Source organism: Netta rufina (assembly GCF_964035555.1).
Source record: "Netta rufina genome assembly, chromosome: 18".
Lineage (NCBI taxonomy): Eukaryota > Metazoa > Chordata > Aves > Anseriformes > Anatidae > Netta > Netta rufina.
Window position 1 is genome coordinate 11,304,044 of NC_140142.1, and position 23,914 is coordinate 11,327,957.

General features: G+C 48.1%; 2 protein-coding genes across 2 annotated transcripts; both read right to left on the bottom strand.

The window, feature by feature from the left end:
- Positions 1-5,590, bottom strand: LOC311216479 (olfactory receptor 14I1-like; the record flags this gene model as incomplete). Its single annotated transcript, XM_084298011.1, has 5 exons — positions 1-95; positions 225-261; positions 334-417; positions 637-866; positions 5,587-5,590. 5 exons carry the CDS (start codon positions 5,588-5,590, stop codon positions 1-3), a joined length of 450 nt encoding a protein of 149 aa, XP_084154137.1.
- Positions 5,591-10,273: 4,683 nt separating this feature from the next.
- Positions 10,274-11,206, bottom strand: LOC311216480 (olfactory receptor 14J1-like; the record flags this gene model as incomplete). The annotated part of the gene is made up of 1 exon (XM_084298012.1): positions 10,274-11,206. The coding sequence occupies exon 1, from the start codon at positions 11,069-11,071 to the stop codon at positions 10,274-10,276; it is 798 nt and encodes a 265-aa protein (XP_084154138.1). The 5' UTR covers positions 11,072-11,206.
- Between the last annotated feature and the right edge of the window lie 12,708 nt (positions 11,207-23,914).

The window sequence follows — 23,914 nt, forward strand, 5'->3', positions numbered from 1 at the left end:
TCAAGTCATCAGTTTCCATAGAGCTTGCTTGAGTTCCTTGTTCCGCATGCTGTAGATGAAAGGGTTCCCTACTGGAGGCAGCACCGAGTAGAGAACTGCCACCATCAGGTCCAGGGATGGAGAAGAGATGGAGAGGGGCTTCAGGTAGGCAAACATGATGGTGCTGACAAACAGGGAGACCACGGCCAGGTGAGGGATGCACATGGAAAAGACTTTGTGCTGACTCTGCTCAGAGGGAATCCTCAGCACAGCCTTGAAGATCTGCACATAGGACAACACAAGGAAGAAAAAACAGCCAAATGCTAAAGAAAAACTAAATACAAGTGCCCCAACTTCTGTGAGGTAGGCATGAGAGCAGGAGAGCTTGAGGATCTGGGAAATTTCACAGAAGAACTGGTCCACAGCATTGCCTTGGCAGAGGGGCAGTAAAAATGTAATGGCCGTGTGCAGGACAGCATTGAGAAAGCCACTGCCCCAGGCAGCTGCTGCCATCTGCACACAAACTCTGCTGCCCAGAAGGCTCCCGTAGTGCAGGGGTTTGCAGATGGCAATGTAGCGGTCGTAGGCCATGACGGTGAGAAAACAATATTCTGCTCCAACCAAGAAGACAAAAAAGAAGACCTGTGCAGCACACGCTTGATAGGAGATGGCCCTGGTGTCCCAGAGGGAATTGGCCATGGCTTTGGGAACAGTGGTGGAGATGGATCCAAGGTCAAGGAGGGCAAGGTTGAGGAGGAAGAAGTACATGGGGGTATGGAGGCAGTGGTCACAGGCTACAGTTGTGAGGATGAGGCCATTGCCCAGGAGGGCAGCCAGGTAGATGCCCAGGAAGATCCCGAAATACAGGAGCTGCAGCTCACGTGTGTCTGCGAAAGGCAGCAGGAGAAACTCAGTTATGGAGCTTCTATTGGACATCTGCTTTTCTGGGGATGTGGTCCTGCACAAAGAAGAGAAAGAACAGTAATAACGTACAACCGACTTATCAGAAGAAAACTCATCCCATCTCTTATTTAAAATTGCCAAAAACATCATCCACTTCCAGGAAGTCATTTGGCAGGTCCTTTTCATAAGTTCTTCCTGATGCTGCCTGAGGGTATCCCTGTGAGCAGGGGACTCCTCTGTGGGAAATGGAAGAGTCAGTTATGCCCTGGCAGAAGTAAAGAGGAACACAGAGTAATCTCAGACTCACTTCACCCCCGATATCAAAGAACTTTGCCCCAGTGTTGCTCCCAGGTCACCTAACTTCAGATCAGATATATATATATATGGATTTTTTGTTTTAATTTTCCTTTTATGGGGTCAGATTGTTTGTTGTTGCTACCCCACCACACCTGATGAGTTTTTCTAAAACAGAAATCCTGGGCATCTGAGTCTCCTGCAAAATACTGAGAGTCCATTACCATGAAACCTGCCTCCCCTCCACTGCAGGAATCTGAAAGCACAGACTGCAGAAAAAGACTTACCCTTCAGATAAATCAAGCCTCAATCTTCCTCTTGAAATGCCCTCTCATAAATGCCGTTCTCTAAAGCACTTCAGAAACAGAGAGAACAGTCTGGACAGATGCTGTATCAGGCATCGGATGTGCCAGCTGTAGAAGACCCCTCTGGCAACCCCACCTGCTTTGCCCTGCTGCCAGAGCCTCATGGTGTCAAGAGGCTGCAAATCTGTCCTGCCACACGCTGCCCACTGTTGCTGCACTCCTCACTGCCTCCAAGCCCTCTCTCCTTCTTTCCTCTCCCTGTGCCACCTGTGGTGAGAGCCCCCAGCCCTGCTGCGCTGTGCAGAGGAGCTGCTCCTGGGCAGAGCTGTATCTCTGCAGCGCTGCCCTCTTGCCAGGAGCTCCCCTTGTGCCCAGGAGCCCAGCCCAGCTCAGCAGCACAGAACCTGACCATGGCATCGCTTGCTCTGTGCCATTGGGCTCCCTTGAAGTGTCCCCAAGGCCTCGGGGCTGACAGCTCCTGAAGGCAGCAGGGTCTCTGCTGGGGTGTGGTGCTTGAAGCAGACTGATGTCATCACTGACTGCTCCTCTCTGAACAAAGGGTAGATGGATTTTAAAAGTATGCTTTCTGCTATTAGGGTGAGGGTTTCTACCATGATGTTGTGGTTTAACCCAACCAGCAGCTAAGCACCACACAGCCATTTGTTCATACTCCCCACTCCCTCTCTGGGATGGAGGAGAGAATGCAGAAAAAATGAAAGCCTTTGAGTTGAGATAAAGACAGTTTATTAGCACAGAAAGCAAAGGAAAATAATAATAATGCTAATAGTACTACTCATAATCATGTGTACAAAACAAGTGATGCACAACACAATTGCTCACCACCCACTGACCGATGCCCAACCTATCCCCAAGCAGCTGGTCTTCCCACTCCAGCCAGCCTCCCCATATTAATTGGTCAGCATATCATTCCTCTGCCTGTGGCAGGAATAGCCCAGACTGTCTTCCCCAGGATGTTTTTTATGTGTACTACAGGGACTTTATTTCCTTCTGCAGAACATAACATGTTTGATTGGGCATGTCCAGCTTTTTTACAGATCACCTAGTGTTGACTAACCAGGTGGCTTTTGGTAAATATATTTCCCAATGTTTGAATGTCCCAGCACCCATTGCCTTCAGTGTTGTCCTTAACAGTCCATTGTATAGCTCCATTTTCCCGGAGGCTGGTACACGATAAGAGATGTGTTACACCCACTCGATACCATGTTCTTTGGCCCAAGTGTCTATAAGGTTGTTTCGGAAATGTGTCTCATTGTCTGACTCAATTCTTTCTGAGGTGCCATGTTGCCATAGGACTTGCTTCTCAAGGCCTAGGATAGTGTTCTGGGTGGTGGCATGGGGCACAGGACATGTTTCCAGCTGTCCGGTGGTTGCTTCCACCATTGTAGGTGCACAGTGCTTGTCCTTGTGTGTTTGAGGGAGGGTGATGTAATCAATCCACCAGGCCTCTCCATATTTGTATTTCAGCCATTGTCCTCCATACCAAAGAGGCTTTGACTGTTTGGCTTGCTTGATTGCAGCGCATGTTTCAAAGTCCTAAATAACCTGTGCTATATTGTCCGTATAGCTATACGGTCAGGTCCACCCCTCGATCACAAGCCCACATGTATGTTGCATCTCTACCCTGATGGCCTGACGTGTCATGGGCCCATCGGGCTATAAATAATTCACCTTTATGTTGCCAGTCCAGGTCCACCTGAACCACTTCAATCTTAGCAGCCTGATCCACCTGCTGGTTGTTTTGATGTTCTTCAGTAGCCTGATTCTTGGGCACACGAGCATCTACGTGGCGTACCTTTACAACCTGATTCTCTACACAGGCCGCAATATCTTGCTGCAGTGCAGCAGCCCACATGGGTTTGCCCCTGTGCTGCCAGTTGTTTTGCTTCCATTGCTGTAACCACCCTCACAGGGCATTTGCTACCATCCATGAATCAGTGTAGAGATAGAGAACTGGCCACTTTTCTCATTCAGCAATATCTAAAGCCAGCTGAATGGCCTTCACTTCTGCAAACTGACTCGATTCACCTTCTCCCTCAGCAGCTTCTGCAACTCGTCGTGAAGGACTCCATACAGCAGCCTTCCATTTCCGATGCTTCTCCACAATACGACAGGACCTATCAGTGAACAGGGCATATTTCTTCTCATTCTCTGGTAACTGGTTGTACAGTGGGGCTTCTTAAGCATGACCCACCTCCTCCTCTGATGATATCCCAAAGTATTTGCCTTCTGGCCAGTCCATAATCATTTCCAAGATTCCTGGGTGACTGGGGTTTCCTATTCGAGCCCGCTGAGTAATCAGTGCAACCCACTTGCTCCATGTAGCATCAGTTGCATGATGTGTAGAGGAGACCCTTCCTTTGAACATCCAGCCTAGTACCAGCAGTCGGGATGCCAGAAGGAGCTGTGCTTCAGTACCGACCACCTCCAAAGCAGATCGAACTCCTTCATATGCTGCCAACATCTCCTTTTTTATTGGAGTGTAGCGGGCCTCACATCTTCTGTATCCCCGACTCCAAAACCCTAGGGGTCGACATTGAGTTTCCCCAGGTTCTTTCTGCCACAGGCTCCAGGTGGGGCCGTTCTCCCCGGCTGCAGTGTAGAGCACATTCTTTACATCTGGTCCTGTTCGAACTGGCCCAAGGGCTACTGCATGAACTATTTCCTGCTTGATTTGTTCAAAGGCTTGTCGTTGTTCAGGGCCTCATTCAAACTCATTCTTCTTACGGGTTACTTGGTAGAGTGGGTTTACAATCAGACTGTAATTTGGGATGTGCATTCTCCAAAACCCCACAACACCTAGGAAAGTCTGTGTTTCTTTTTTGTTAGTTGGTGGAGACATAGCTGTTATTTTGTTGATCACATCCATTGGGATTTGACGATGTCCATCTTGCCATTTTATTCCTAAAACCTGGATCTCTCGTGCAGGTCCTTTGACTTTATTTTGTTTTATGGCAAAACCAGCCTTCAGAAGGATTTGGACTATTTTCTTCCCTTTCTCAAAAACTTCCTCTGCTGTATCATCCCACACAATGATGTCACTGATGTACTGCGGATGTTTAGGAGCTTCCCCCTGTTACAGCGCAGACTGGATCAGCCCATGGCAAATGGTAGGGCTGTGTTTTCACCCCTGGGGTAGCCAACTCCAGGTGTATTGGACACCCCTCCAAGTGAAAGGAAACTGGCCTGCACGCTGCTGCTAAAGGGATGGAATAAAATGCATTAGCGATATCAATTGTGGCATACCCCTTGGCTGCTTTTGATTCTAGTTTGTACTGGAGTTCCAGCATGTCCGGCACTGCAGCACTCAGTGGTGGCGTGAGTTTGTTCAGGCCATGATAGTCCACCGTTAGTCTCCACTCACCATTAGACTTTCGCACTGGCTATATGGGACTATTGAAAGGTGAATGAGTCTTGCTGATCACTCCTTGGCTCTCCAATTGATGAATTAGCTTATGGATGGGAATCAGGGAGTCTTGGTTGGTGCGATATTGCTGCCAGTGCACAGTTGTGGTAGCAATTAGCACTTGCTGTTCTTCGACCCTCAGCATCCCCACAACAGAAGGGTCCTCTGAGAGACCAGGCAAGGTAGACAACTGTTTAATGTCCTCTGTCTCTAAGACAGCTATGCCAAAAGCCCTTTTGGGTCCTTGAAATATCCTTTCCTGAGATAGTCTATGCCAAGGATGCACGGAGCATCTGAGCCAGTCACAATATGATGTTTTTGCCACTCATTCCCAGTCAGACTCACTTCAGCCTCCAATATAGTTAACTGCTGGGATCCCCCCATCACCCCATAAATGCAGATGGGTTCTGGCCCTTTATAGCTTGATGGTATTATAGTACACTGTGCACTGTTATCTACTAAAGCCTTCTACTTCTGTGCGTCTGACATGCCAGGCCACCAAATCCACACAGTCCAATAAACTCAGTTGTCCCTCTTCTCCTCCTGGCTGGAGGCAGTGCCCCCCTAATCCTAGTCAGAATCTCTGTTTCTGTGTCTAAAGGACTGCCTGCTGGAAATTGGAGCAGCAAATTTTTCAGAGAACCTCTTTTTCCCAATTGTTTTCTTTTGCAACTCCCATACCCATGCCTCCAGGGTCAAGGAAGATTTTCCATCCCATTTTCTCATGTCCTCTCCATGGTCACGTAGGTAAAACCACAGTGTGGCACGGGGTGTGTACCCACCATATTGTCTTCCTTGTGTGGATGAATGCTTACTCCTGATAGCTAAGACACTGCTTTGTACAGGTGGGGAAGAAAATAAACTCTCTTCAAGTTGGTGGACCTTTTCAGAAAGTTTCTCCAATGTATTCTCTTTTAGTTGGTGGACACTGGTTCATTTAGGTGGGGAGAAAGATAAATTCTCTTTAAGTTGGTGGAATTCTTCTGAAAGTTTCTCCACAGCTGAGACACAGGCCTGTAAGGAAGAGGAGAGACTTTCTTCGTACTGCCAGAGTTGTTTAGCCACTTTATCCACTGTAGGTTCCTCATCGTCTTTCCAGGCCATTATTGCCAATTGTAGTGGGTTTACGTGGCAAGGTTTTGGTAGCAGGGGGCCATAGGGGTGGTTTCTGTGAGAAAGATCTAGAAGCTGCCCCATGTTTGGCAAGGGCCCCACTGCTGGCCAGAGCTGAGCCAGTAAGTGATGTTGTTTTGCGCCTCTGTGAGAGCAGATTTAAGACAGGGAAAAAAACGCTGCACCACACAGCAGCTGGGAGAGTGAAGGGAGTGAGGAACGGCCTTGCAGGTGCCAAGGTCAGTGAAGAAGGAGGGGGAGAGGTGCTCCAGGCACCGGAGCAGAAGTCCCCTGCGGCCTGTGGTGAGGCCCATGGTGAAGCAGGATGTCCCCCTGCAGCCCATGGAGTACCACGGTGGAGCAGGGTTCCACGCTGCAGCCTGTGGAGGAGACCACGGTGGAGCAGGTGGCCCTGCACCGACGGAGGCTGCTGCCTGTGGAAGACCCCTGCCGGAGCAGATTCTGGGCCGGACCTGTAGCCCGTGGAGAGGAGCCTACGCAGGAGCAGGTGACCTGGCAGGAGCTGCTGCCCATAGGGGGGCCAGGTTGGAGCAGTTTTCTCCTGAGGGATGGACTCCATGGTACGGACCCATATCTGGAGCAGTTCTGGAAGAGCTGCTGCCTATGGGAAGCCCACGCTGGATCAGTTCATCAAGGACTGCATCGCATGGGTGAGACCCCACAGCACAGGGGATGAGAGTGACCGAGAAGGAGCGGCAGAGAAGAAGTGCTGTAGACTGACCATAACCCCCATTTCCCCGTTCCCCTGCGCCGCTTGGGGGGAGGAGGTGGAAGAGCGTGGATGGGGGGGGAAGGTGCTTTTGGTTTCTTTCCTTTGTTTCTCACTTCTCTAGCTTGTTAGTAATGAGCAATAAATCTTACTATCTTCTTATGCTGAGTCTGTTTTGCCCGTTACAATAATTATTGTGTGATTTTCTCGTCCTTATCTCAACCCTTGAGCCCTTTTCACATATTTTCTCCCCATTCCTCTTTGAGGAGGGGGAGTGAGAGAGCGGCTGTGGTGGAGCTCAGCTGCCCACTCGAGCGGAACCACGACACCAATGAGCTGGCATATGATGATGGTGCACTCCGTACAAACTTCCGCCACATGGGTCGTGTACACCTGACTTCATCTGGATCTGTGAATGTTTTTCTGAGGTCTGGGTCCTCATAAATCACTTCCCGTATGGCTCATTCCCTCAGGTACTGGATTCCCTTCTCCTTAGTGGTAACTTGCCTGGTAAACATACAGGTTCTTCTTGGAAGGGATACCTTCCCTCACAGCTGAGAGGAGATGCCTCCAGAGGTTGTGAGATTGTGCTCCATCTGCAATTGCTTTGTCAATGCCTGCGTCTCTAGCAAGGGATCCCAGCCACCTGGCTTCCCTGCCGTCTAATTCCACACAATTGGCTCCAGTGTCCCAGCACTGGAGTAGCCAGGTGACAAGCTGCTCACCTATGCAACAACCAAAATCTTTTCGTACATCTCATAGCTCACGCTGGTATAGCTTTTGGGTAGTTATTGTTGATTTTTCGGCATCCTCATGTTCCTCCTCCTGAATCCCTGATGGCCCAGCATCGTCGTCTCTATACCTAGATTTGGCAGAAGACTCTCTGCGTTCTAAACGACCTGAATCCCTATACCATTTTTTCACCTCCTCTACAGGGACAACTTGCACTGCTACAGCTCATTTCTCTGACCCAGCCACAGGAGCTGGAGCAGCTGCAGGAACTGGAACTGGAGTGGCTGCAGGAACTGGAGCTAGAGTGGCTGCAGAGTGGCTACGACCCCATCGTAGGGGTCGCAGTGGCCATTGGATCTTTCACAGGACTTGGAGTGGCCATAGGGTCTGTCACTGAGTTGATAGTAATATCATTTGCAGCTCGATAGGCATGAGTCAGGCCCCAGCACGTTACAATGATTTGTGTCACTTTGGAACTGCCATAGTCATGACACCTTTTTTTCAAGCATTCTACCAGTTTTTGAGGATTTTGCAGTTGTTCAGGGGTGAATTTCCAAAACACTGGAGGTGTCCACTGCTCTAAATGCCTGCCCATATCCTCCCATACTCCCTGCCACTCACAACTATACTGCCTCCGGGCAGATCTCTGGATGAGATTCCTAAGTAGTTGTTTAAATTTAAGCAAAACCTGAAGCACATTCAGGAGGCATAACAACAAGACCATGCTGGTCTAAGTATCCCAAGGATATTCAATATCTTGGAGAGCTACTGTAACAAGCTCGGAGGATAAGAGAGTGGTAAAGGAGAAAGGGAGAGTGATCAAGGAGGAAAAGGGGGTGGTGAAGGAGAAAGGGACAGTGAACGAGTGAGAAAAAATATCTTCCCCTTTCCCCTCCACAGATTGACTCCCTGCTGAAAAAAGGCAATAGGTATGATTGCTAATAGTTTCCGAGATATGATTTCCAAAGTATAGAGTCGACGACTTTGCTGAGTACAAATACCAAGTTAGAGTCATGACCAGATATTTCATCGTCTCATAAGCCACTGTTACAATGCACAGTACCATAATGATCTTAAACCAGGGCCCGGAGAGGATAAACAACATGACAGAGAGCAAATACGGAAAATAATGTACTATAATACTCAATTTGGAAAACAGGTGCAGCAGAGTTGAGATTAAAGCAATCAGCATTATGACAAGTGACTATTAAGCAGGTCTAATACTTATATGAATTTTAGTTTAACACACTCTAGTCAGATCTGTCATTATCTCAACCCTTCGTGCCCCACATTGGGCGCCAAAAAGACTGTTGTGGTTTAACCCGGCCAGCAGCTAAACACCACACAGCTGTTCACTCACCCTCCCCTCTCCCTCTCTGGGATGGGGGAGAGACACAGGAAAGTGAAGCCCATGAGTTGAGATAAAGACAGTTTATTAAGACAGGAAAATAATAATAACAATAATAACTATAATAACAATAACAATAATAATAACAATAATGATGATAATAGTACTACTACTAATAATGTGTACAAACAAGTGATGCATAATGCAATTGCTCACCACCTGCTGACCGATGCCCAGCCTAACCCCGAGCAGTCTGGCCACCCTCCCCCGGCTAGCCACCCCTATATAGTGTTTAGCATGATGTCAGATGGTATGGAATACCCCTTTGGCTAGTTTGGGTCACCTGTCCTGGGTCTGTCCCCTCCCAACTCTTGCTGCACCCCAAGCCTGCCTGTTGGCAGGACAGAGCAAAAGGCTGAGATGTCCTTGGCTTGGTGTAAGCACTGCTCTGCAACAATTAAAACATCGGGGTGTTATCAGCACTCTTCTCATCCTAAGCCAAAACATAGCATTCTACCAGCTACTAGGAAGAAAATTGACTCTGTCCTAACTGAAACCAGGACAAGGTCCCCAGGTTCTTCTTCCTCCCCCCCCCCCCCCCCCCCTTCTTTTTCCTCACTCTTACTCCTTTTTTCCCTATCTCTAAATTATGCTCCTATCACCAACACTCTTTCATATCCTACTGTTATCTGTTATCATCACCCCCCCACCCTGCCATCCCCTCACCACCTGAGAAGTGACATTTAGCATGATTTGGGTGCAGAGTTGACTACTATAGTCACATATGTTTATCATGTACTTCATTGAGCTCATTATCATATTCAGAGATCTTAACATCAATATTCATTTTACAAATAATCATGCAAAAGCTTTCACTCTAGACATTATAGCTGCCAATATTTTGTTCTGTCACCAAACAGGGTTGTCCTGCCACTAGAACACTCCCTCCTTCAGCTGTCTCTCACACCAAGATTGTGGATCACCATCTTTAAGTTTATACAAGAGAAAGCACGAACAAGCTGTTCAACTCCCCTTTTGTCCTGTGTTGGTGCCTATCAGTGACACAAACAAGTCTAACTACTCTCCACACGTGGAATATCCTGAGTTGGAAGGGATTCACAAGAATCACAGAATCCACGGATCACATGGATCATAGAGTTCACACCATTTCCAGAGTCTTTTGGGGTGATTCACTAGATCCACTGATTTCAATAGAGGAATGGCAAATAATTCACCAGGCTCCTTTCTCTATGGCTGCTGTGTTACCTAGTGTAGCAGAGCTCTTCTTTGCCTGTAGAAGGGAATGAATAATGTCATATCTTTGTGGAAAACACTATGACAACTGAAGCAAAGAAATAACAAATAAAAACAAAATAAAAATAATAAAAACAAAATAAATAAAAATAAAATTAAAAGTAGAAAACCAGGGCTTGTAACAAGTTACGTTATGAGTGATATGTAGATGAAAACAGGAAGATTAATGCCTCTGAGAAACATTCTGTCATCATTTTCCTAACTGCATCCTTGAGTTCCTGGTTTCTCATGCTGTAGATGAGGGGGTTCACTGCAGGAGGCACCACTGAATATAAAACTGCCAGCATAAGATTCAAGGAGGAGGAGGACATGGAGGAGGGCTTCAGGTAGGCAAATGTGCCAGTGCTGATGAAGAGGGAGACCACGGCCAGGTGAGGGAGGCATGTGGAAAAGGCTTTGTGCCGTCCCTGCTGTGACGGGATCCTCAGCACAGTCTTGAAGATCTGCACATAGGACAGCACAATGAAAACAAAACACAAAAAGAGTAAACATAAAGTAACCACAACAAGACCAAGTTCTCTGAGGTAGGCATGTGAGCAGGAGAGCTTGAGGATCTGGGGAATTTCACAGAAGAATTGGTCCAGGGCATTGCCTTGGCAGAGGGGAAGGGAAAAGGTATTGGCAGTGTGCAGCACAGCATAGAGAAAAGTACTTCCCCAGGCAGCTTCTGCCATGTTGGCACAAGTTCTGCTGTCCATTATTGTCTCATAGTGCAGGGGTTTGCAGATGGCAACATAGCGGTCATAGGACATGATGGTGAGGAAAGAAAACTCTGCTGCGACGAAGAGAGCAAACATAAAAATCTGGGTAGCACAACCCAAGTACGAAATGGCCCTGGTGTCCCACAGGGAATTAGCCATGGCTTTGGGGACAGTGGTGGTAATAGTGCCCAGGTCAAGGAGGGCAAGATTGAAGAGGAAGAAGTACATGGGGGTGTGGAGGCGGTGGTTGCAGGCTACAGCAGTGAGGATGAGGCCATTGCCCAGGAGGGCAGCCAGGTAGATGCCCAGGAAGAGCCCAAAGTGCAGGAGCTGCAGCTCACGTGTGTCTGCAAATGGCAGGAGGAGAAACTCGTTGGGGAAGCTCCTGTTGGACATTTGCAGTCTCAGGGCATGGCTGGCTGTCCATGGTGGAAAAGACAGACACAAGTTAGGTAGACTTCTGTGACCAAAACCTCTAACATATTTCACAGAACCCTCCACAGCAAGACACACTGCTTCTTCCCTATGAGCCATGTTTTTTTCTGTCTAAGGGTGTCAGGGATCAGGCAGATCCTCTGTGAGATCAGAAGTCAGTACTACTTTACAGCATCTGGTGAAGAGCACCAGGTATGGATCTCAGGTGCACACTGGCCAGAGGTATTTCCCTATTTGCAGATCCTGAGCAGGATATCCAACAATCTTTCAAGAAACAGTGACAGTGGTTTTGGTGCTCTCTAGGTGAAAGGGTGTGGAACAAAATTGTGAGTTTCCTCAAAGACCGACAGACCTTTCAGTGTAATGTTCTCTGATCTTCAGTCATTCATTCAAACCTGACAACTCTATTACCATCCCCCTAGCTGCCCTTCAAAACAGAAAAGTGAAAGCAGAAACTTCACAGAGTGCCTTCCCTTCAGATACAGCAGACATTGGTCTTCCCTGTGAAGAATCTCCCCCAGACATGCAATGGGGGTGCTGTGGAAATGTGAGCAGCCTGATCTAGGGAGCAGCCTCTGGGCAGCAGCAGGACCCTGCCCTGCCCTGTCACAGCTCCTTCCTTCCCTTCTACCCTCAGCTTCTCCCCACGGCACCCTGGGCAGCTCCCCCGGCAGGCTGAGTGCTGAGCCTGGCAGGCAGCAGAGGCCCTGCCCCAGCACACAGCCCCTGGGGCACTGCAGGGACCCTACTCTGCACCACAGCCCTGGCCACCCCTGCCTGCACAACGGCTGCACAGCCGACAGCCAGCCCCTCTAGAAGGAACCCTCATGTCCTGTCCCTCTGTTATTTATGGCAGAGAATCCCTGCTCTGGACCTTGTCATTCTTCTCTACCATAGAGAAAGCAGAGTGCTCCTGAAAGCTCCCGTAGACTGTGGGATTTGCCAGCAAATCTGGAGACAGCATCAGGAACAACAGCTGTGTTGCCCTACAGCCAGAGACTTACCCTGTTCAGGGCTGTGAAGATTTCTCCTACTGTGAGCTCTCAGCATCCCCTACTCCACACTGCCTTTAACATCTCCCTCCCTTCTCTAAGTTGTCCTTGTCCCCTGCAGGCAGTGCCCCGAGCCCTGCTGCACTGTGCAGAGGAGCTGCTCCTGGGCAGAGCTGTCTCTCTGCAGTGCTGCCCGCTTGCCATGAGCTCCCCTTGGGCCCAAGAGCCCAACCCAGCTCAGCAGCACAGCTTCAGCCCAGGGCCTCACTGTCTCTGCCCTGTCTTGTGTCCCTTGAGATATCCCTGGGTCTCTAGGGTTATCAACATTGAAACAGGCTGAAGCAATCCCTGATGTTCCCTCCCACAGCTGAGGAGAGATACTTACTTCCAGCAGTGTCATTTCTTGTAGCAGGAGAAGTTTCATCAAAGAATTCCCTTGTCATCTTCCACTCTTAGGCAGGACACCCAGAATGTGACTGGCAGGGATCACATTTTCCCAAGCTGAGGGAAGTGATCACAGGGAGTCAACTGATGCATCTCATTCTGAGTTTGATGTCCTAGGCCTGTAATGGGGCCAAGAACCTTCCATATCAGCCACAAACCCACATGATTTGGGATTTCTCTCACCTCTGTTCAGATATGTAAAAAATACTCTAGGCTAAGCTCCCACGGTAATTAAAGGAGATAGAGAAGAACAGTGAGTTGTTCAAATGCAAACGCCATTTGACATTTGAGGTGCCCGAGGATGTCCGACTTATCAGTAATCCTTTAAGTTAGGACTTCAGAGACTGGGAATGTAGGTATTAGAGTTTTTTTCAGTGTAGACTGCCTAAAAATGTGGCCTCCCTTTGTGCTTTGTCACTAACCTGGAAGCTGTCCCTTGTCATTTAGCTAAATAATATAAACCTCCCCTTTAACATATCTCTCTCATCCCCAAAAGTGGGAGTAGATTAATGGAGAAGCGGTAATTTAGAGACAGTACTTTCTAAAAGGTGTTTGAGAGCTTAGGCACATGAGTGGACTGCCTGTGGTGTAAATGCCTGAAGTAACTAGGAAAATAAAACTAACATTCACATTTTTAAGGAAAAGGTACAGCATTGAAGAGGCTTTCAGGGTAGGGCATAACTGCATTACCTGAGCATTCCCTAGGCTCCCAACCTTAGATGCTATCGCGCTGGGGAAACTTGGTGTGCTAGCCCTAAGGAACAGCACGGAGCGTAGAGTGGAGTGGAGACACCACGGCTAGGCTCTGTAATCAGGTGGGGACTCGATTGTTCTTGTGCACAAAGCTGCACTTTTTGCCACCCTGAGCCAAAGAGCTGTCATGTTTTGACAAATGCTGTACCCTAGTGTACTTTTTGCTCATTATAATGTCATTATAATACCAAAACACACCTCCATCCCAAAAGCTACCTGCCTCCAAGGTGCGACCACCCCTCACTGAGCATGCGCCCTGAATTTCTCGGTGCCTATTACTTTAAACGGAGACAGGAGAACTTTTCAAAAATCATAACTAAGATATGCTTGACTAGAGTCACTCAAGCTCCACCTAAAGGATAGAAAATAATATAAATTGGCCCAAGAAATAGGGGATGTCAGGGAAGATACCACCATAAGGGGAGATACCATCCTGAGGGAATACAACATCCTTAGGACCTCCTGACTCCTGGGATCAGTCGACGGGCTGAGCCTCTCTTCCCCCCTCATTGGGACGCCTTTGGGTGAGATCTGAATACTTGCTTATAAATCTCTATAGAGTCTTTGATCCTTTTAACACATTTATTTCTAGGCTGTGCACCTGTAACACCTGTAACACCTGTAACACCTGTGTATTTCATGCGTTCTAGCTTGCTTTGCAGACAGTCACTAGCGCTGGCAATCCAAAAGAACCTGATTATCTGTTGCTGTAATAAACCATACTTGATTGCATTGTGATAGCTCTCATTAAGTGCAACTAGGGTAAGGGTGGTTATCCGTGATAGTTCAGTGTTCTGAATCTAACCAGACCCCCAGACGGTTAATGCGTTGTTAGTGAATGTCTGAACGGACCCCCAGATGGTTAATGCATTTTTGGTGAATGTCCGACTGGTTCAGTACCCTGAATCCAACCAGGCCCGTAACGGTTAATCAGCTACACCCCTTAACGTGACACAGGCCCATCACAGGAGAGCCCTCAGCTCAACAAAAGCCCATCTCGATGAGCCCAGAAGAACACAAAGCACAAACAAAGAACACAAAGCCATTGCAGGTGGGAACCCAAGTCACTGGCTCCTGAGGAGCCAAGATCTTGACCCAGATCCTTCCAGGAGTGCCCTGGGAGGGCTGTCACCCCAGTGTCCAGGTGGAAACCCATCCAGATGCATCACTGGCAGCTACTCTCCGCATCAGCATTTGGAGTAATGGGGTTGCTGCCAAGGGCTGTAGGTCACCTGATGGTTATACACAGGGGTAGGTGCAGCAGCTGGACTAGAACCAGGGCATCAGAGGGCCCATGTGTCATTGTAGTCAGCAACAGGAGAGATGGGAGTGTGTGGACTTAATGTGTGTGTGCCTGTGTCTTTGTCAGTGTGTGTTAGATTGGGGTGGTGTGTGCCAGCAGCTCGAGTGGGGCTGCACCCACGGGGGCTCATATGTCCAACTGTCTTCAGCTGGGCAGACTGGGAGTCAGGAACTTGTTCTGGGCAGGCTGAGTATCTGATCCCAGCTGCTGGAGGGATCTACCTTGCACACACGCACATGCACGTGCATTTGTGCACACAAGCACTTTGCATTTCCCACTAATGGGCCTCCATCTTGCTCAGCCAGAGAGGCTATCAAGATAATGCTGCTGGTGCTGTTTGTGTTTGTGTGAATGCTGAGTGTGCCTGCCTGCTTTCAAGTGTGTCCTGTGTCATTGTGGACTGCACTCTGCTGCTAAAGGGATTGACAAAAACACTTTAGTGATATCAGTCGTGGCATAACTCTTGTCTGGCTTTGATTCTAGTTCATACTGGAGTTCTACCACGTCCAGCACTGCAGCACTCAGTACTGGCATGATTTCATTCTGGCCACAATAGTCCACTGTCAGTCTCCACTTTTTGTCAAGAATTCACACTAGCCATATGTGACTAATAAAGTGTGAGCAAGTCTTGCTGATCACTTCTGCGGCTAGCAAATGTGATGCCCATCTACAAGAAGGGCCGGAGGACTGACCCGGGAAACTACAGGCCTGTCAGTTTGACCTCAGTGCCAGGGAAGCTCATGGAGCAGATCCTCCTGAGAGTCATCACGCGGCACTTGCAGGGCAAGCAGGCGATAAGGCCCAGTCAGCATGGGTTTATGAAAGGCAGATCCTGCTTGACGAACCTGATCTCCTTCTATGACAAAGTGACGCGCTGGGTGGATGAGGGAAAGGCTGTGGATGTGGTCTACCTTGACTTCAGCAAGGCTTTTGACACCGTCTCCCACAGCATTCTCCTCAAGAAACTGGCTGCCCTAGGCTTGGACTGGCGCACGCTTCATTGGGTTAGAAACTGGCTGGATAGCCGGGCCCAAAGAGTCGTGGTGAATGGAGTCAAGTCCAGTTGGAGGCCAGTCACTAGTGGCGTCCCCCAGGGCTCGGTGCTGGGGCCGGTCCTCTTTAATATCTTCATCGATGATCTGGACGAGGGCATCAAGTGCACCCTCAGTAAGTTTGCAGATGACACCAAGTTAGGTGCGTGTGTCGATCTGCTTGAAGGTAGGAGGGCTCTGCAGGAGGATCTGGATAGGCTGCACCGATGGGCTGAGGTCAACTGCATGAAGTTCAACAAGGCCAAGTGCCGGGTCCTCCACCTGGGGCGCAATAACCCCAAGCAGAGCTACAGGCTGGGAGAGGAATGGTTGGAGAGCTGCCAGGCAGAGAAGGACCTGGGAGTGATGGTGGATAGTCTGCTGAATATGAGCCAGTAGTGTGCTCAGGTGGCCAAGAAGGCCAACGGCATCCTGGCTTGTATCAGGAACAGTGTGGCCAGCAGGGCTAGGGAGGTGATCGTCCCCCTATACTCAGCTCTGGTGAGGCCGCACCTCGAGTACTGTGTTCAGTTTTGGGCCCCTCGCTACAAGAAGGACATCGAAGTACTTGAGCGGGTGCAGAGAAGGGCGACGAAGCTGGTGAGGGGTCTGGAGAACAAGTCCTACGAGGAGCAGCTGAGGGAGCTGGGCTTGTTCATCCTGGAGAAGAGGAGGCTCAGGAGCGACCTTATCGCTCTCTATAGGTACCTCAAGGGAGGCTGTAGCGAGGTGGAGGTTGGTCTGTTCTCCCACGTGCCTGGTGACAGGACGAGGGGGAATGGGCTTAAGTTGAGCCAGGGGAGTTTTAGGTTAGATGTTAGGAAGAACTTCTTCACTGAAAGGGTTGTGAGGCACTGGAACAGGCTGCCCAGGGAAGTGGTGGAGTCACCATCCCTGGAAGTCTTCAAAAGACGTTTAGATGTAGAGCTTAGGGATATGGTTTAGTGGGGACTGCTAGCGTTAGGTCAGAGGTTGGACTCGATGATCTTGAGGTCTCTTCCAACCTAGAAATTCTGTGATTCTGTGATTCTTGTCTCTCCAGTCAATAAACCAACTCATGAATGTGAATCAGGGAGTCTCAGTTAGTGCAATATTGCTCCCTGTGCACCACTGGGATAGTGATCAGCATCTGCTGCTCTTTGACCCTCAGCAACCCCACAACAGAAGGGTCCTCCAAGAGACCAGGAAAGGCAAATAGCTGTTTAATGTCATCATCTTAATGTAGCTCCGCTTCAGCCTCCAATACAGTTAACTGTCAGGATTCGCCTGTCACTCCAGAGATAAAAATGAGTTCTGTTCCCCTCCATGGTCACGTGGGTAAAGCCACAGAGTGGTATGTTGTGTGGACCCACCATATCCCCTTTCTTGAGCAGAGGCATGTTCACTCTTAAAAGCTGAGGTACTGGTTCATACACATAGAGGTAGGAAGGTATATGCTCTTTGAGTTGGTGGACCTCTTGGGAAAGTTTCTCCACAACCAAGACACAGGCCCATAGTGCAGAAGAAATGCCTGCCATGACCATGCTGCATCTAAGGGCTATCTGCACAAGAAAAGTCTTAGAAAAATAGAACATAGAAAGATAAATACTGTAAAGGAGTTCATGAGAGTTCTGGGAGATGGGGCAAATTCCTATCTCCCTGAAGCTCATACAGCAACTGGGCAGAATAGAATCATGGAATCATTATGGTGGCAGAGACCTCCAAGGTCATCTGGTCCAACCATGACCCTACTACCAATGTCACCCACTAAATCATGTCCCTAAGTGCCAGGTCCAACCTTTCCTTAAAATCCAGTAGTTATCAGTAGTTATCTGCAAGAAGAGGCTGACGCCCAGCTCCCCACAACTTCCTTTTGGTAGCTGGAGAGAGCAATTAGGTCTCCCCTGAGCCTCCTCTTCTGCAGACTAAACAACCCCAGTTCCCTCAGCTGCTCCTCATTAGAATTGTGTTCCAGACCCTTCACCAGCTTTGTAGCCCTTCTCTGGATATGTTGCAGGGCCTCAATGTCCTTCTTGTAGTGAGGGGCCCAAAACTGAACACAGTACTCAAGGTGCAGCCTCAACAGAGCAGAGTACAGGGGGATGAATGCAAGAAGCCAAAGCAGTCAAAACGGAAATAAAAAAAAAAAAAAAAAAAAAAAAAAAAAAAACAATTTTAATAATGATAAAACCAAACAAGTAAACAAACAAGGAAAAAAAAAAGAAAAAAAAAAAAAACAGGCTGGAATGGGATACACAATTTTCATTTATGGAGAGTGAAAGAAACTTTCTGAGTACTGAAAAACATCCCCCAAATCAATTTCTGAACAGCATACTTGAGCTCCTGGTTCCTCATGCTGTAGATGAGGGGGTTCACTGCTGGAGGCACCACCGAGTACAGAACTGCCAGCAAAAGATTCAGGGAGGAGGAAGAGAAGGAGGAGGGCTTCAAATAGGCAAACATGTTATTGCTGATGAACAGGGAGACAACCATTTTGATGAACAGGGAGATGCCCATTTTGCCGACAAAGCCTGTGCAATCTGTACAGGTATTAGGGGAAATTAGGAGGTTCTTCACAGACATACAAATCTATTTCACTGTAATGTTCTAAGATCTTCAGTCCCTTCTAAAAACCTGATAAGTCCCTTATAATCTCCATAATTGTCCCAACACAGCCTGCAGCCAACCCTATGAGAAGGAACCCTCATGTCCTGTCCCTCCGACAACTTAGCTAGGTAATCATTGATCCGGGGAACATCCCTGTCCTCTATAGTAGAGAAGCCAGCACAGCCCCTGTGACATGTCCTATCAGCCTTGGGAAGTGGCAGCTATAGAAGAACCCTCTAGGATTCTGCATCTGCCTGCTCTCTCACAGACACTTACCATGTTAGAGCTCCATGTTAGAGCTGTGAAGATTTCTCCCACTGTGAGCTCTCAGTGTCCCCCCTCCACACTGCCTTTAACATCTCCCTCCCTTCTCTCAGCCATACTTGTCCCCTGCAGGCAGTGCCCCCAGCCCTGCTGCACTGTGTAGAGGATCTGCTCCTGGGCAGAGCTGTCTCTCTGCAGTGCTGCCCGCTTGCCATGAGCTCCCCTTGGGCCCAGGAACCCGGCCCAGATCATCAGCACAGGGAGCTCTTGACACGAGGGAACTCCAGGGGAACTGATTTTGAATCAGGCTGAAGCAATCCCTGATGTTCCTTCTCTCAGCTCGGGAGAGACACTTACTTCCAGCAGTGTCATTTCTCCTACTGGGAGAAGATTCATCAAAGAATTGCCTTGTCCTCTTCCACTTTTAGGCAGGAGAGACCAATTGAAACTCTCTGATATTCAGCAAGGACAGATCCCAAGTTGTGCCTCTGAAGTGGACAACTGCCGTACCATGACACAGGTGTGGTGGTTTTACCGTGTTGGGCAGCTAAACCCCACAACCGCTCTCTCACTCCCCCGCCTTTAGATGAGGAGGGGGAGAAGTAAAGCAAAGAACAACTCACAGGTTGAGATAAGGATAATTTAATTAAAGGGAAATAATTATAATAATTAAATAAAGACTACCATGAACTAAACAATTTAACTAAGGGGAAATAAAAGGGAAAGGGGGAAAAAGGGAGGAAAACAAACAAACAAAACAAATGAAAGCGATATGGAAGTGCAGAGGAAAGAAATTACTCTCTACTTCCCACAAATGAGCGATGATTGACCACGTCCTTGAAGCAAGGCCTCAACGCACGCAGCCGGTGTTCGAGAGGAGGACCGACGTCTTCTCAACGAGAGCCCCACCCCTCCCCTCTTCTTCCTGTTTCCACCTTTTATTGCTGAGTGTGACACCACATGGTATGGAATATCCCTTTGATTGGTTTAGGTCAGCTGCCCTAGTGATGTTTCTCTCCTCACTTTTTTGCCCACCCCCTAGGAGGGTTAGAGAAAGGCCCAATGCTGTGCCACTGCTGCTCAGCAGTAGACACAACACTGGTGTGATAACACTGCTGTTCCAGCTACAAGTACAGAGTACGGCACTGTATGGGCTGCTGCCGGGAAAGTTAACATTCCAGCCAGACCCAGTACAACCTCCACCCCTTATTCCATAACATTTGTGTCACACTCAGATCCCCATAATTTAGCATACAAGCATTCTCATCATTATCCCTTGTCCTTTAACAGGACAAGGATTTAACAGGACAGGATTAATAGGCAGGTGTATCTTTTCATTCCATAGGTCTTTCTTGGAAAATGTTCATAAGAACTGTTGATGATTAGGTCTTCATCTGCCAAAGTGGCCACTCAAGGCAGGCGGAGTTGGATGTCTGGACACCAGCACCAGCTTAGCTCAAGTCCTTGTTGCACTGCCCGGTTCCTTGCAAAGTTGACCTGTCGTTGATCCTACAGCATCTTCCTACGACATATAACTTAGATTATAGATTAGTTTTCTCTCAATGTCAAATCTCCTTGAGGCACACACTTGATATCCCCATTCTTTTGCATGACCCACCAGGTATACCCTGGTCCTTGGGCGAAGACAATCCCACGAGTGGGTTTGCCTTTTCCCGAGGCAGGAGCAACCCACACTGCCTTCCCCATCCACCTTCCTATATGCACTACGGGAACTTTAGCTCCTTTCACAGTGTGTAGGGGTTTTGTTTTGGCAGGACCAGCATGGCTGTCAGACCCCCTATTGTTAACTAGCCAAGTGGCCTCTGGTAGATTTGTGTCCCATTGTTTCCACGTCCCAGCGAATTGCTGCCAGGGTACTGGCATGTGCTGATGGTGCACTCCGCACAAATTTACGCCACATGGATGTTGTGCACTGGACTTCATCGGGGTCTTGAGGTGTCTGGGCATTGTCCAAATCACTATAAATCATCTCCCGCACAGCTAATTCCCGCAGATGCTGGAGACCTTTATCCACAGTGGTCCACTTGCCTATGTGATATACAATATCTTCCTTATGGGGATATCTCTCTTTGATAGCTGCCAGGAGTCGTCTCCAGAGGCTGAGGTCCTGTGCTCCTCTCCCGATTACTTTGTCGATTACCCTTTCTCTAGAGAGGGATCCCAGCTGCTTGGCTTCATTGCCTTCTAATTGTATGCTATTGGCCCCAGCATCCCAGCATCGGAGCAGCCAAGTGAGGATGTGTTCACCTGGGCGTCGACCATAATCCTTTCGTATTTCTCGCATCTCACTCAGGGATATGGATCGAGTGATTTCTGATTCCTTTATGATTTCCGTCTCATCTTCCTGCTGTTTTTGTGATGGCTCTGCTTTAGAGGTGCCTGCCAATTCCCCTTCTCCCTCCTTCTTAGGAGAGCCTTCTTCCCTTACTAAACGAGCTGACCTCCGTTTCCATTGTTTTGACTTGACTATGGGGGCGACTGATACCATAGTTGGTTGGTCCTCTGGGTCAGCCACAGCATGTGTTACTTGGTCATCAGATTCAGAGACTTCCTCCCTCTCTTCAAGTTGCTGGATGATGTTAAACAGTGTTTGATAGGAATAAACCAGGACCCAGCACAATGCTGCAAGCTGTTGTTCTCCGGCATTATCAGGATCAGGACATACAACTCTCAAACATTCTACCAAGTTTTTAGGATTTAGCACTTGCTCAGGGGTGAAGTTCAAAACTATTGGAGGAGACACTCGTGACAGGTATCTGCTAACATCATCCCACACACCGTGCCACTCACCACGAGACTGTTTCGGGACAGATTCCCAAATAAGTTTTCTAAACAATCGACTAATCTTAGAGAGAAAATGAAACCTGTTATTCAGAATTAGAAATAGCAATACATGGGTTACAGATGGATCTTCAAAATACTCCCAAACTGTTGTAATTAGCCCACTGTGAAAGAAGGGAAAGGTACCATTCCTGATATTATTAATAAACTGGTGTCCAGATGAGAAAAGGAAGGCAGTGTAGTTCTGAATATTCTCTGAAAGATAGTTTCCATGGGACCCAAATGATAACAGCGCAGAGCCTGAATTCCAGAGTAAAGCCAAGGTCAGTGCTTGGCAGCACAACGAATTAAAAAAAGTGAACACAGATTGTAGCACTTTGTCGGATCGGATATATAGGAGAAAGGAGAATATGACACGAATTGCATGACATATGAACAAAGCCATTATTATTAACAGGGCAAGGAACATGGAAACTAGCAAGCAAGTGTGTTAGTTGTATGCGTTTAATCAATTCTATTGTTATCTCAACCCTTCGAGCCCCACGTTGGGCGCCAAAAAGGACTGTGGTGGTTTTACCGTGCTGGGCAGCTAAACCCCACAACCGCTCTCTCACTCCCCCTCCTTTAGATAAGGAGAGGGAGAAGTAAAGCAAAGAACAACTCACGGGTTGAGATAAGGATAATTTAATTAAAGGGAAATAATTATAATAATTAAATAAAGACTACCATGAACTAAACAATTTAACTAAGGGGAAATAAAAGGGAAAGGGGAAAAAGGGAGGAAAACAAACAAACAAAACAAATGAAAGCGATATGGAAGTGCAGAGGAAAGAAATTACTCTCTACTTCCCACAAATGAGCGATGATTGACCACGTCCTTGAAGCAAGGCCTCAACGCACGCAGCCGGTGTTCGAGAGGAGGACCGACGTCTTCTCAACGAGAGCCCACCCCTCCCCTCTTCTTCCTGTTTCCACCTTTTATTGCTGAGTGTGACACCACATGGTATGGAATATCCCTTTGATTGGTTTAGGTCAGCTGCCCTAGTGATGTTTCTCTCCTCACTTTTTTGCCCACCCCCTAGGAGGGTTAGAGAAAGGCCCAATGCTGTGCCACTGCTGCTCAGCAGTAGACACAACACTGGTGTGATAACACTGCTGTTCCAGCTACAAGTACAGAGTACGGCACTGAATGGGCTGCTGCCGGGAAAGTTAACATTCCAGCCAGACCCAGTACAACAAGATGAAGAACTTGTTTTGCTGTTTGGGAAATTGCTGCATGTTTATTCCTGCCTGTTTTATAATACGGAAAAACCCTTCTGTGTGCAGCCAGGTCTCTAAGGAAAGCAGGTGGGAGCTGGTGCAAAGGGGCTGTAACATCCAGCTGCAGACTTCAGTGCAGAAGTGTGGAGTAAGAAAAAGTGATGCAAGCACCAGGTGGCCAATGAGAGAAGTGTCAGGGTTGGGGTGGTGAGGAGCAAGGTTGCCTATGCACTGTCAGACCTCAAGACTCTGCTTTTCCTCCCTATGGACGTCTCCATAGGAGAAGCCTTGGATTAATATCAATTGAAGAAAGATGCTCAAAACTGAAATGCAACAAAAATCATCCTTTAAAATGAGAAAAGACTTGTATTAGGTGCTTTTTGAAATCTTTCTCCTTAACTACACTATGAAAGCTCTCCAATTAGTTGTCCTAATCTTGAAGACTTGAATAAAACAATGGAAGACATGGTTCTTTAGTTGTTTCTGCATTGTAATGAGTTCCATGGTGGATTTTGGTGCTTAGTCTATGAACCTGAGGTAATGAGAGGAGAATGATGCAATTGCTTGAGCAAGTAAAGTCAGAAGGAAAAGTTGAAGTGACTTTGAGTATTAATGGGCCCCACTGAGGGCTGTTACCAGGAAATTCTCCTCCGGGACTTGTTAGGGCTGATAATTGGAGGCCATGATTACAGATAGGCAAAGCACTGTGCTGAGAAAAGTCTGGGTTTATTGTGCTGAAGTAAAAGGGCCAGGTCCTGACTCCAGCCACTGGAAGGGAATGTCCTGCACTCCCATGTCTGGCTCTGGGGTCTTGCTTGGGGTCTGTGGGATATGGTGGGCAGTGTGATGCCTCAAGTAGAACAATAGTATGACACCTCCCTGCCTCTGCACAGGGTCTCAAGAAAGCAATGAGCCCCCTTGCAATGACTGTATCTCATCTCCTCAGAAGCTCTATCCAAGGGGACAAAAATGTCAGGGCTGCTGGGGCCTTCTCTTCTTGCCAGCACCCACCTCCTTGTTGCCTCCAGACTTCCCTGTGATGCCCCACACTTTGTCCTATTTCCCTGAAGGCTGCAGACACCCATCTCTGTTCACCACCTTGCTCACATCCTGGCATTTCTCTGGTTTCACCAATGTCTCGTCAACCCTCACCAGCTGTTCCTTCAAACACAAGGCCATGGGCTGATCAAAGATACTCTTT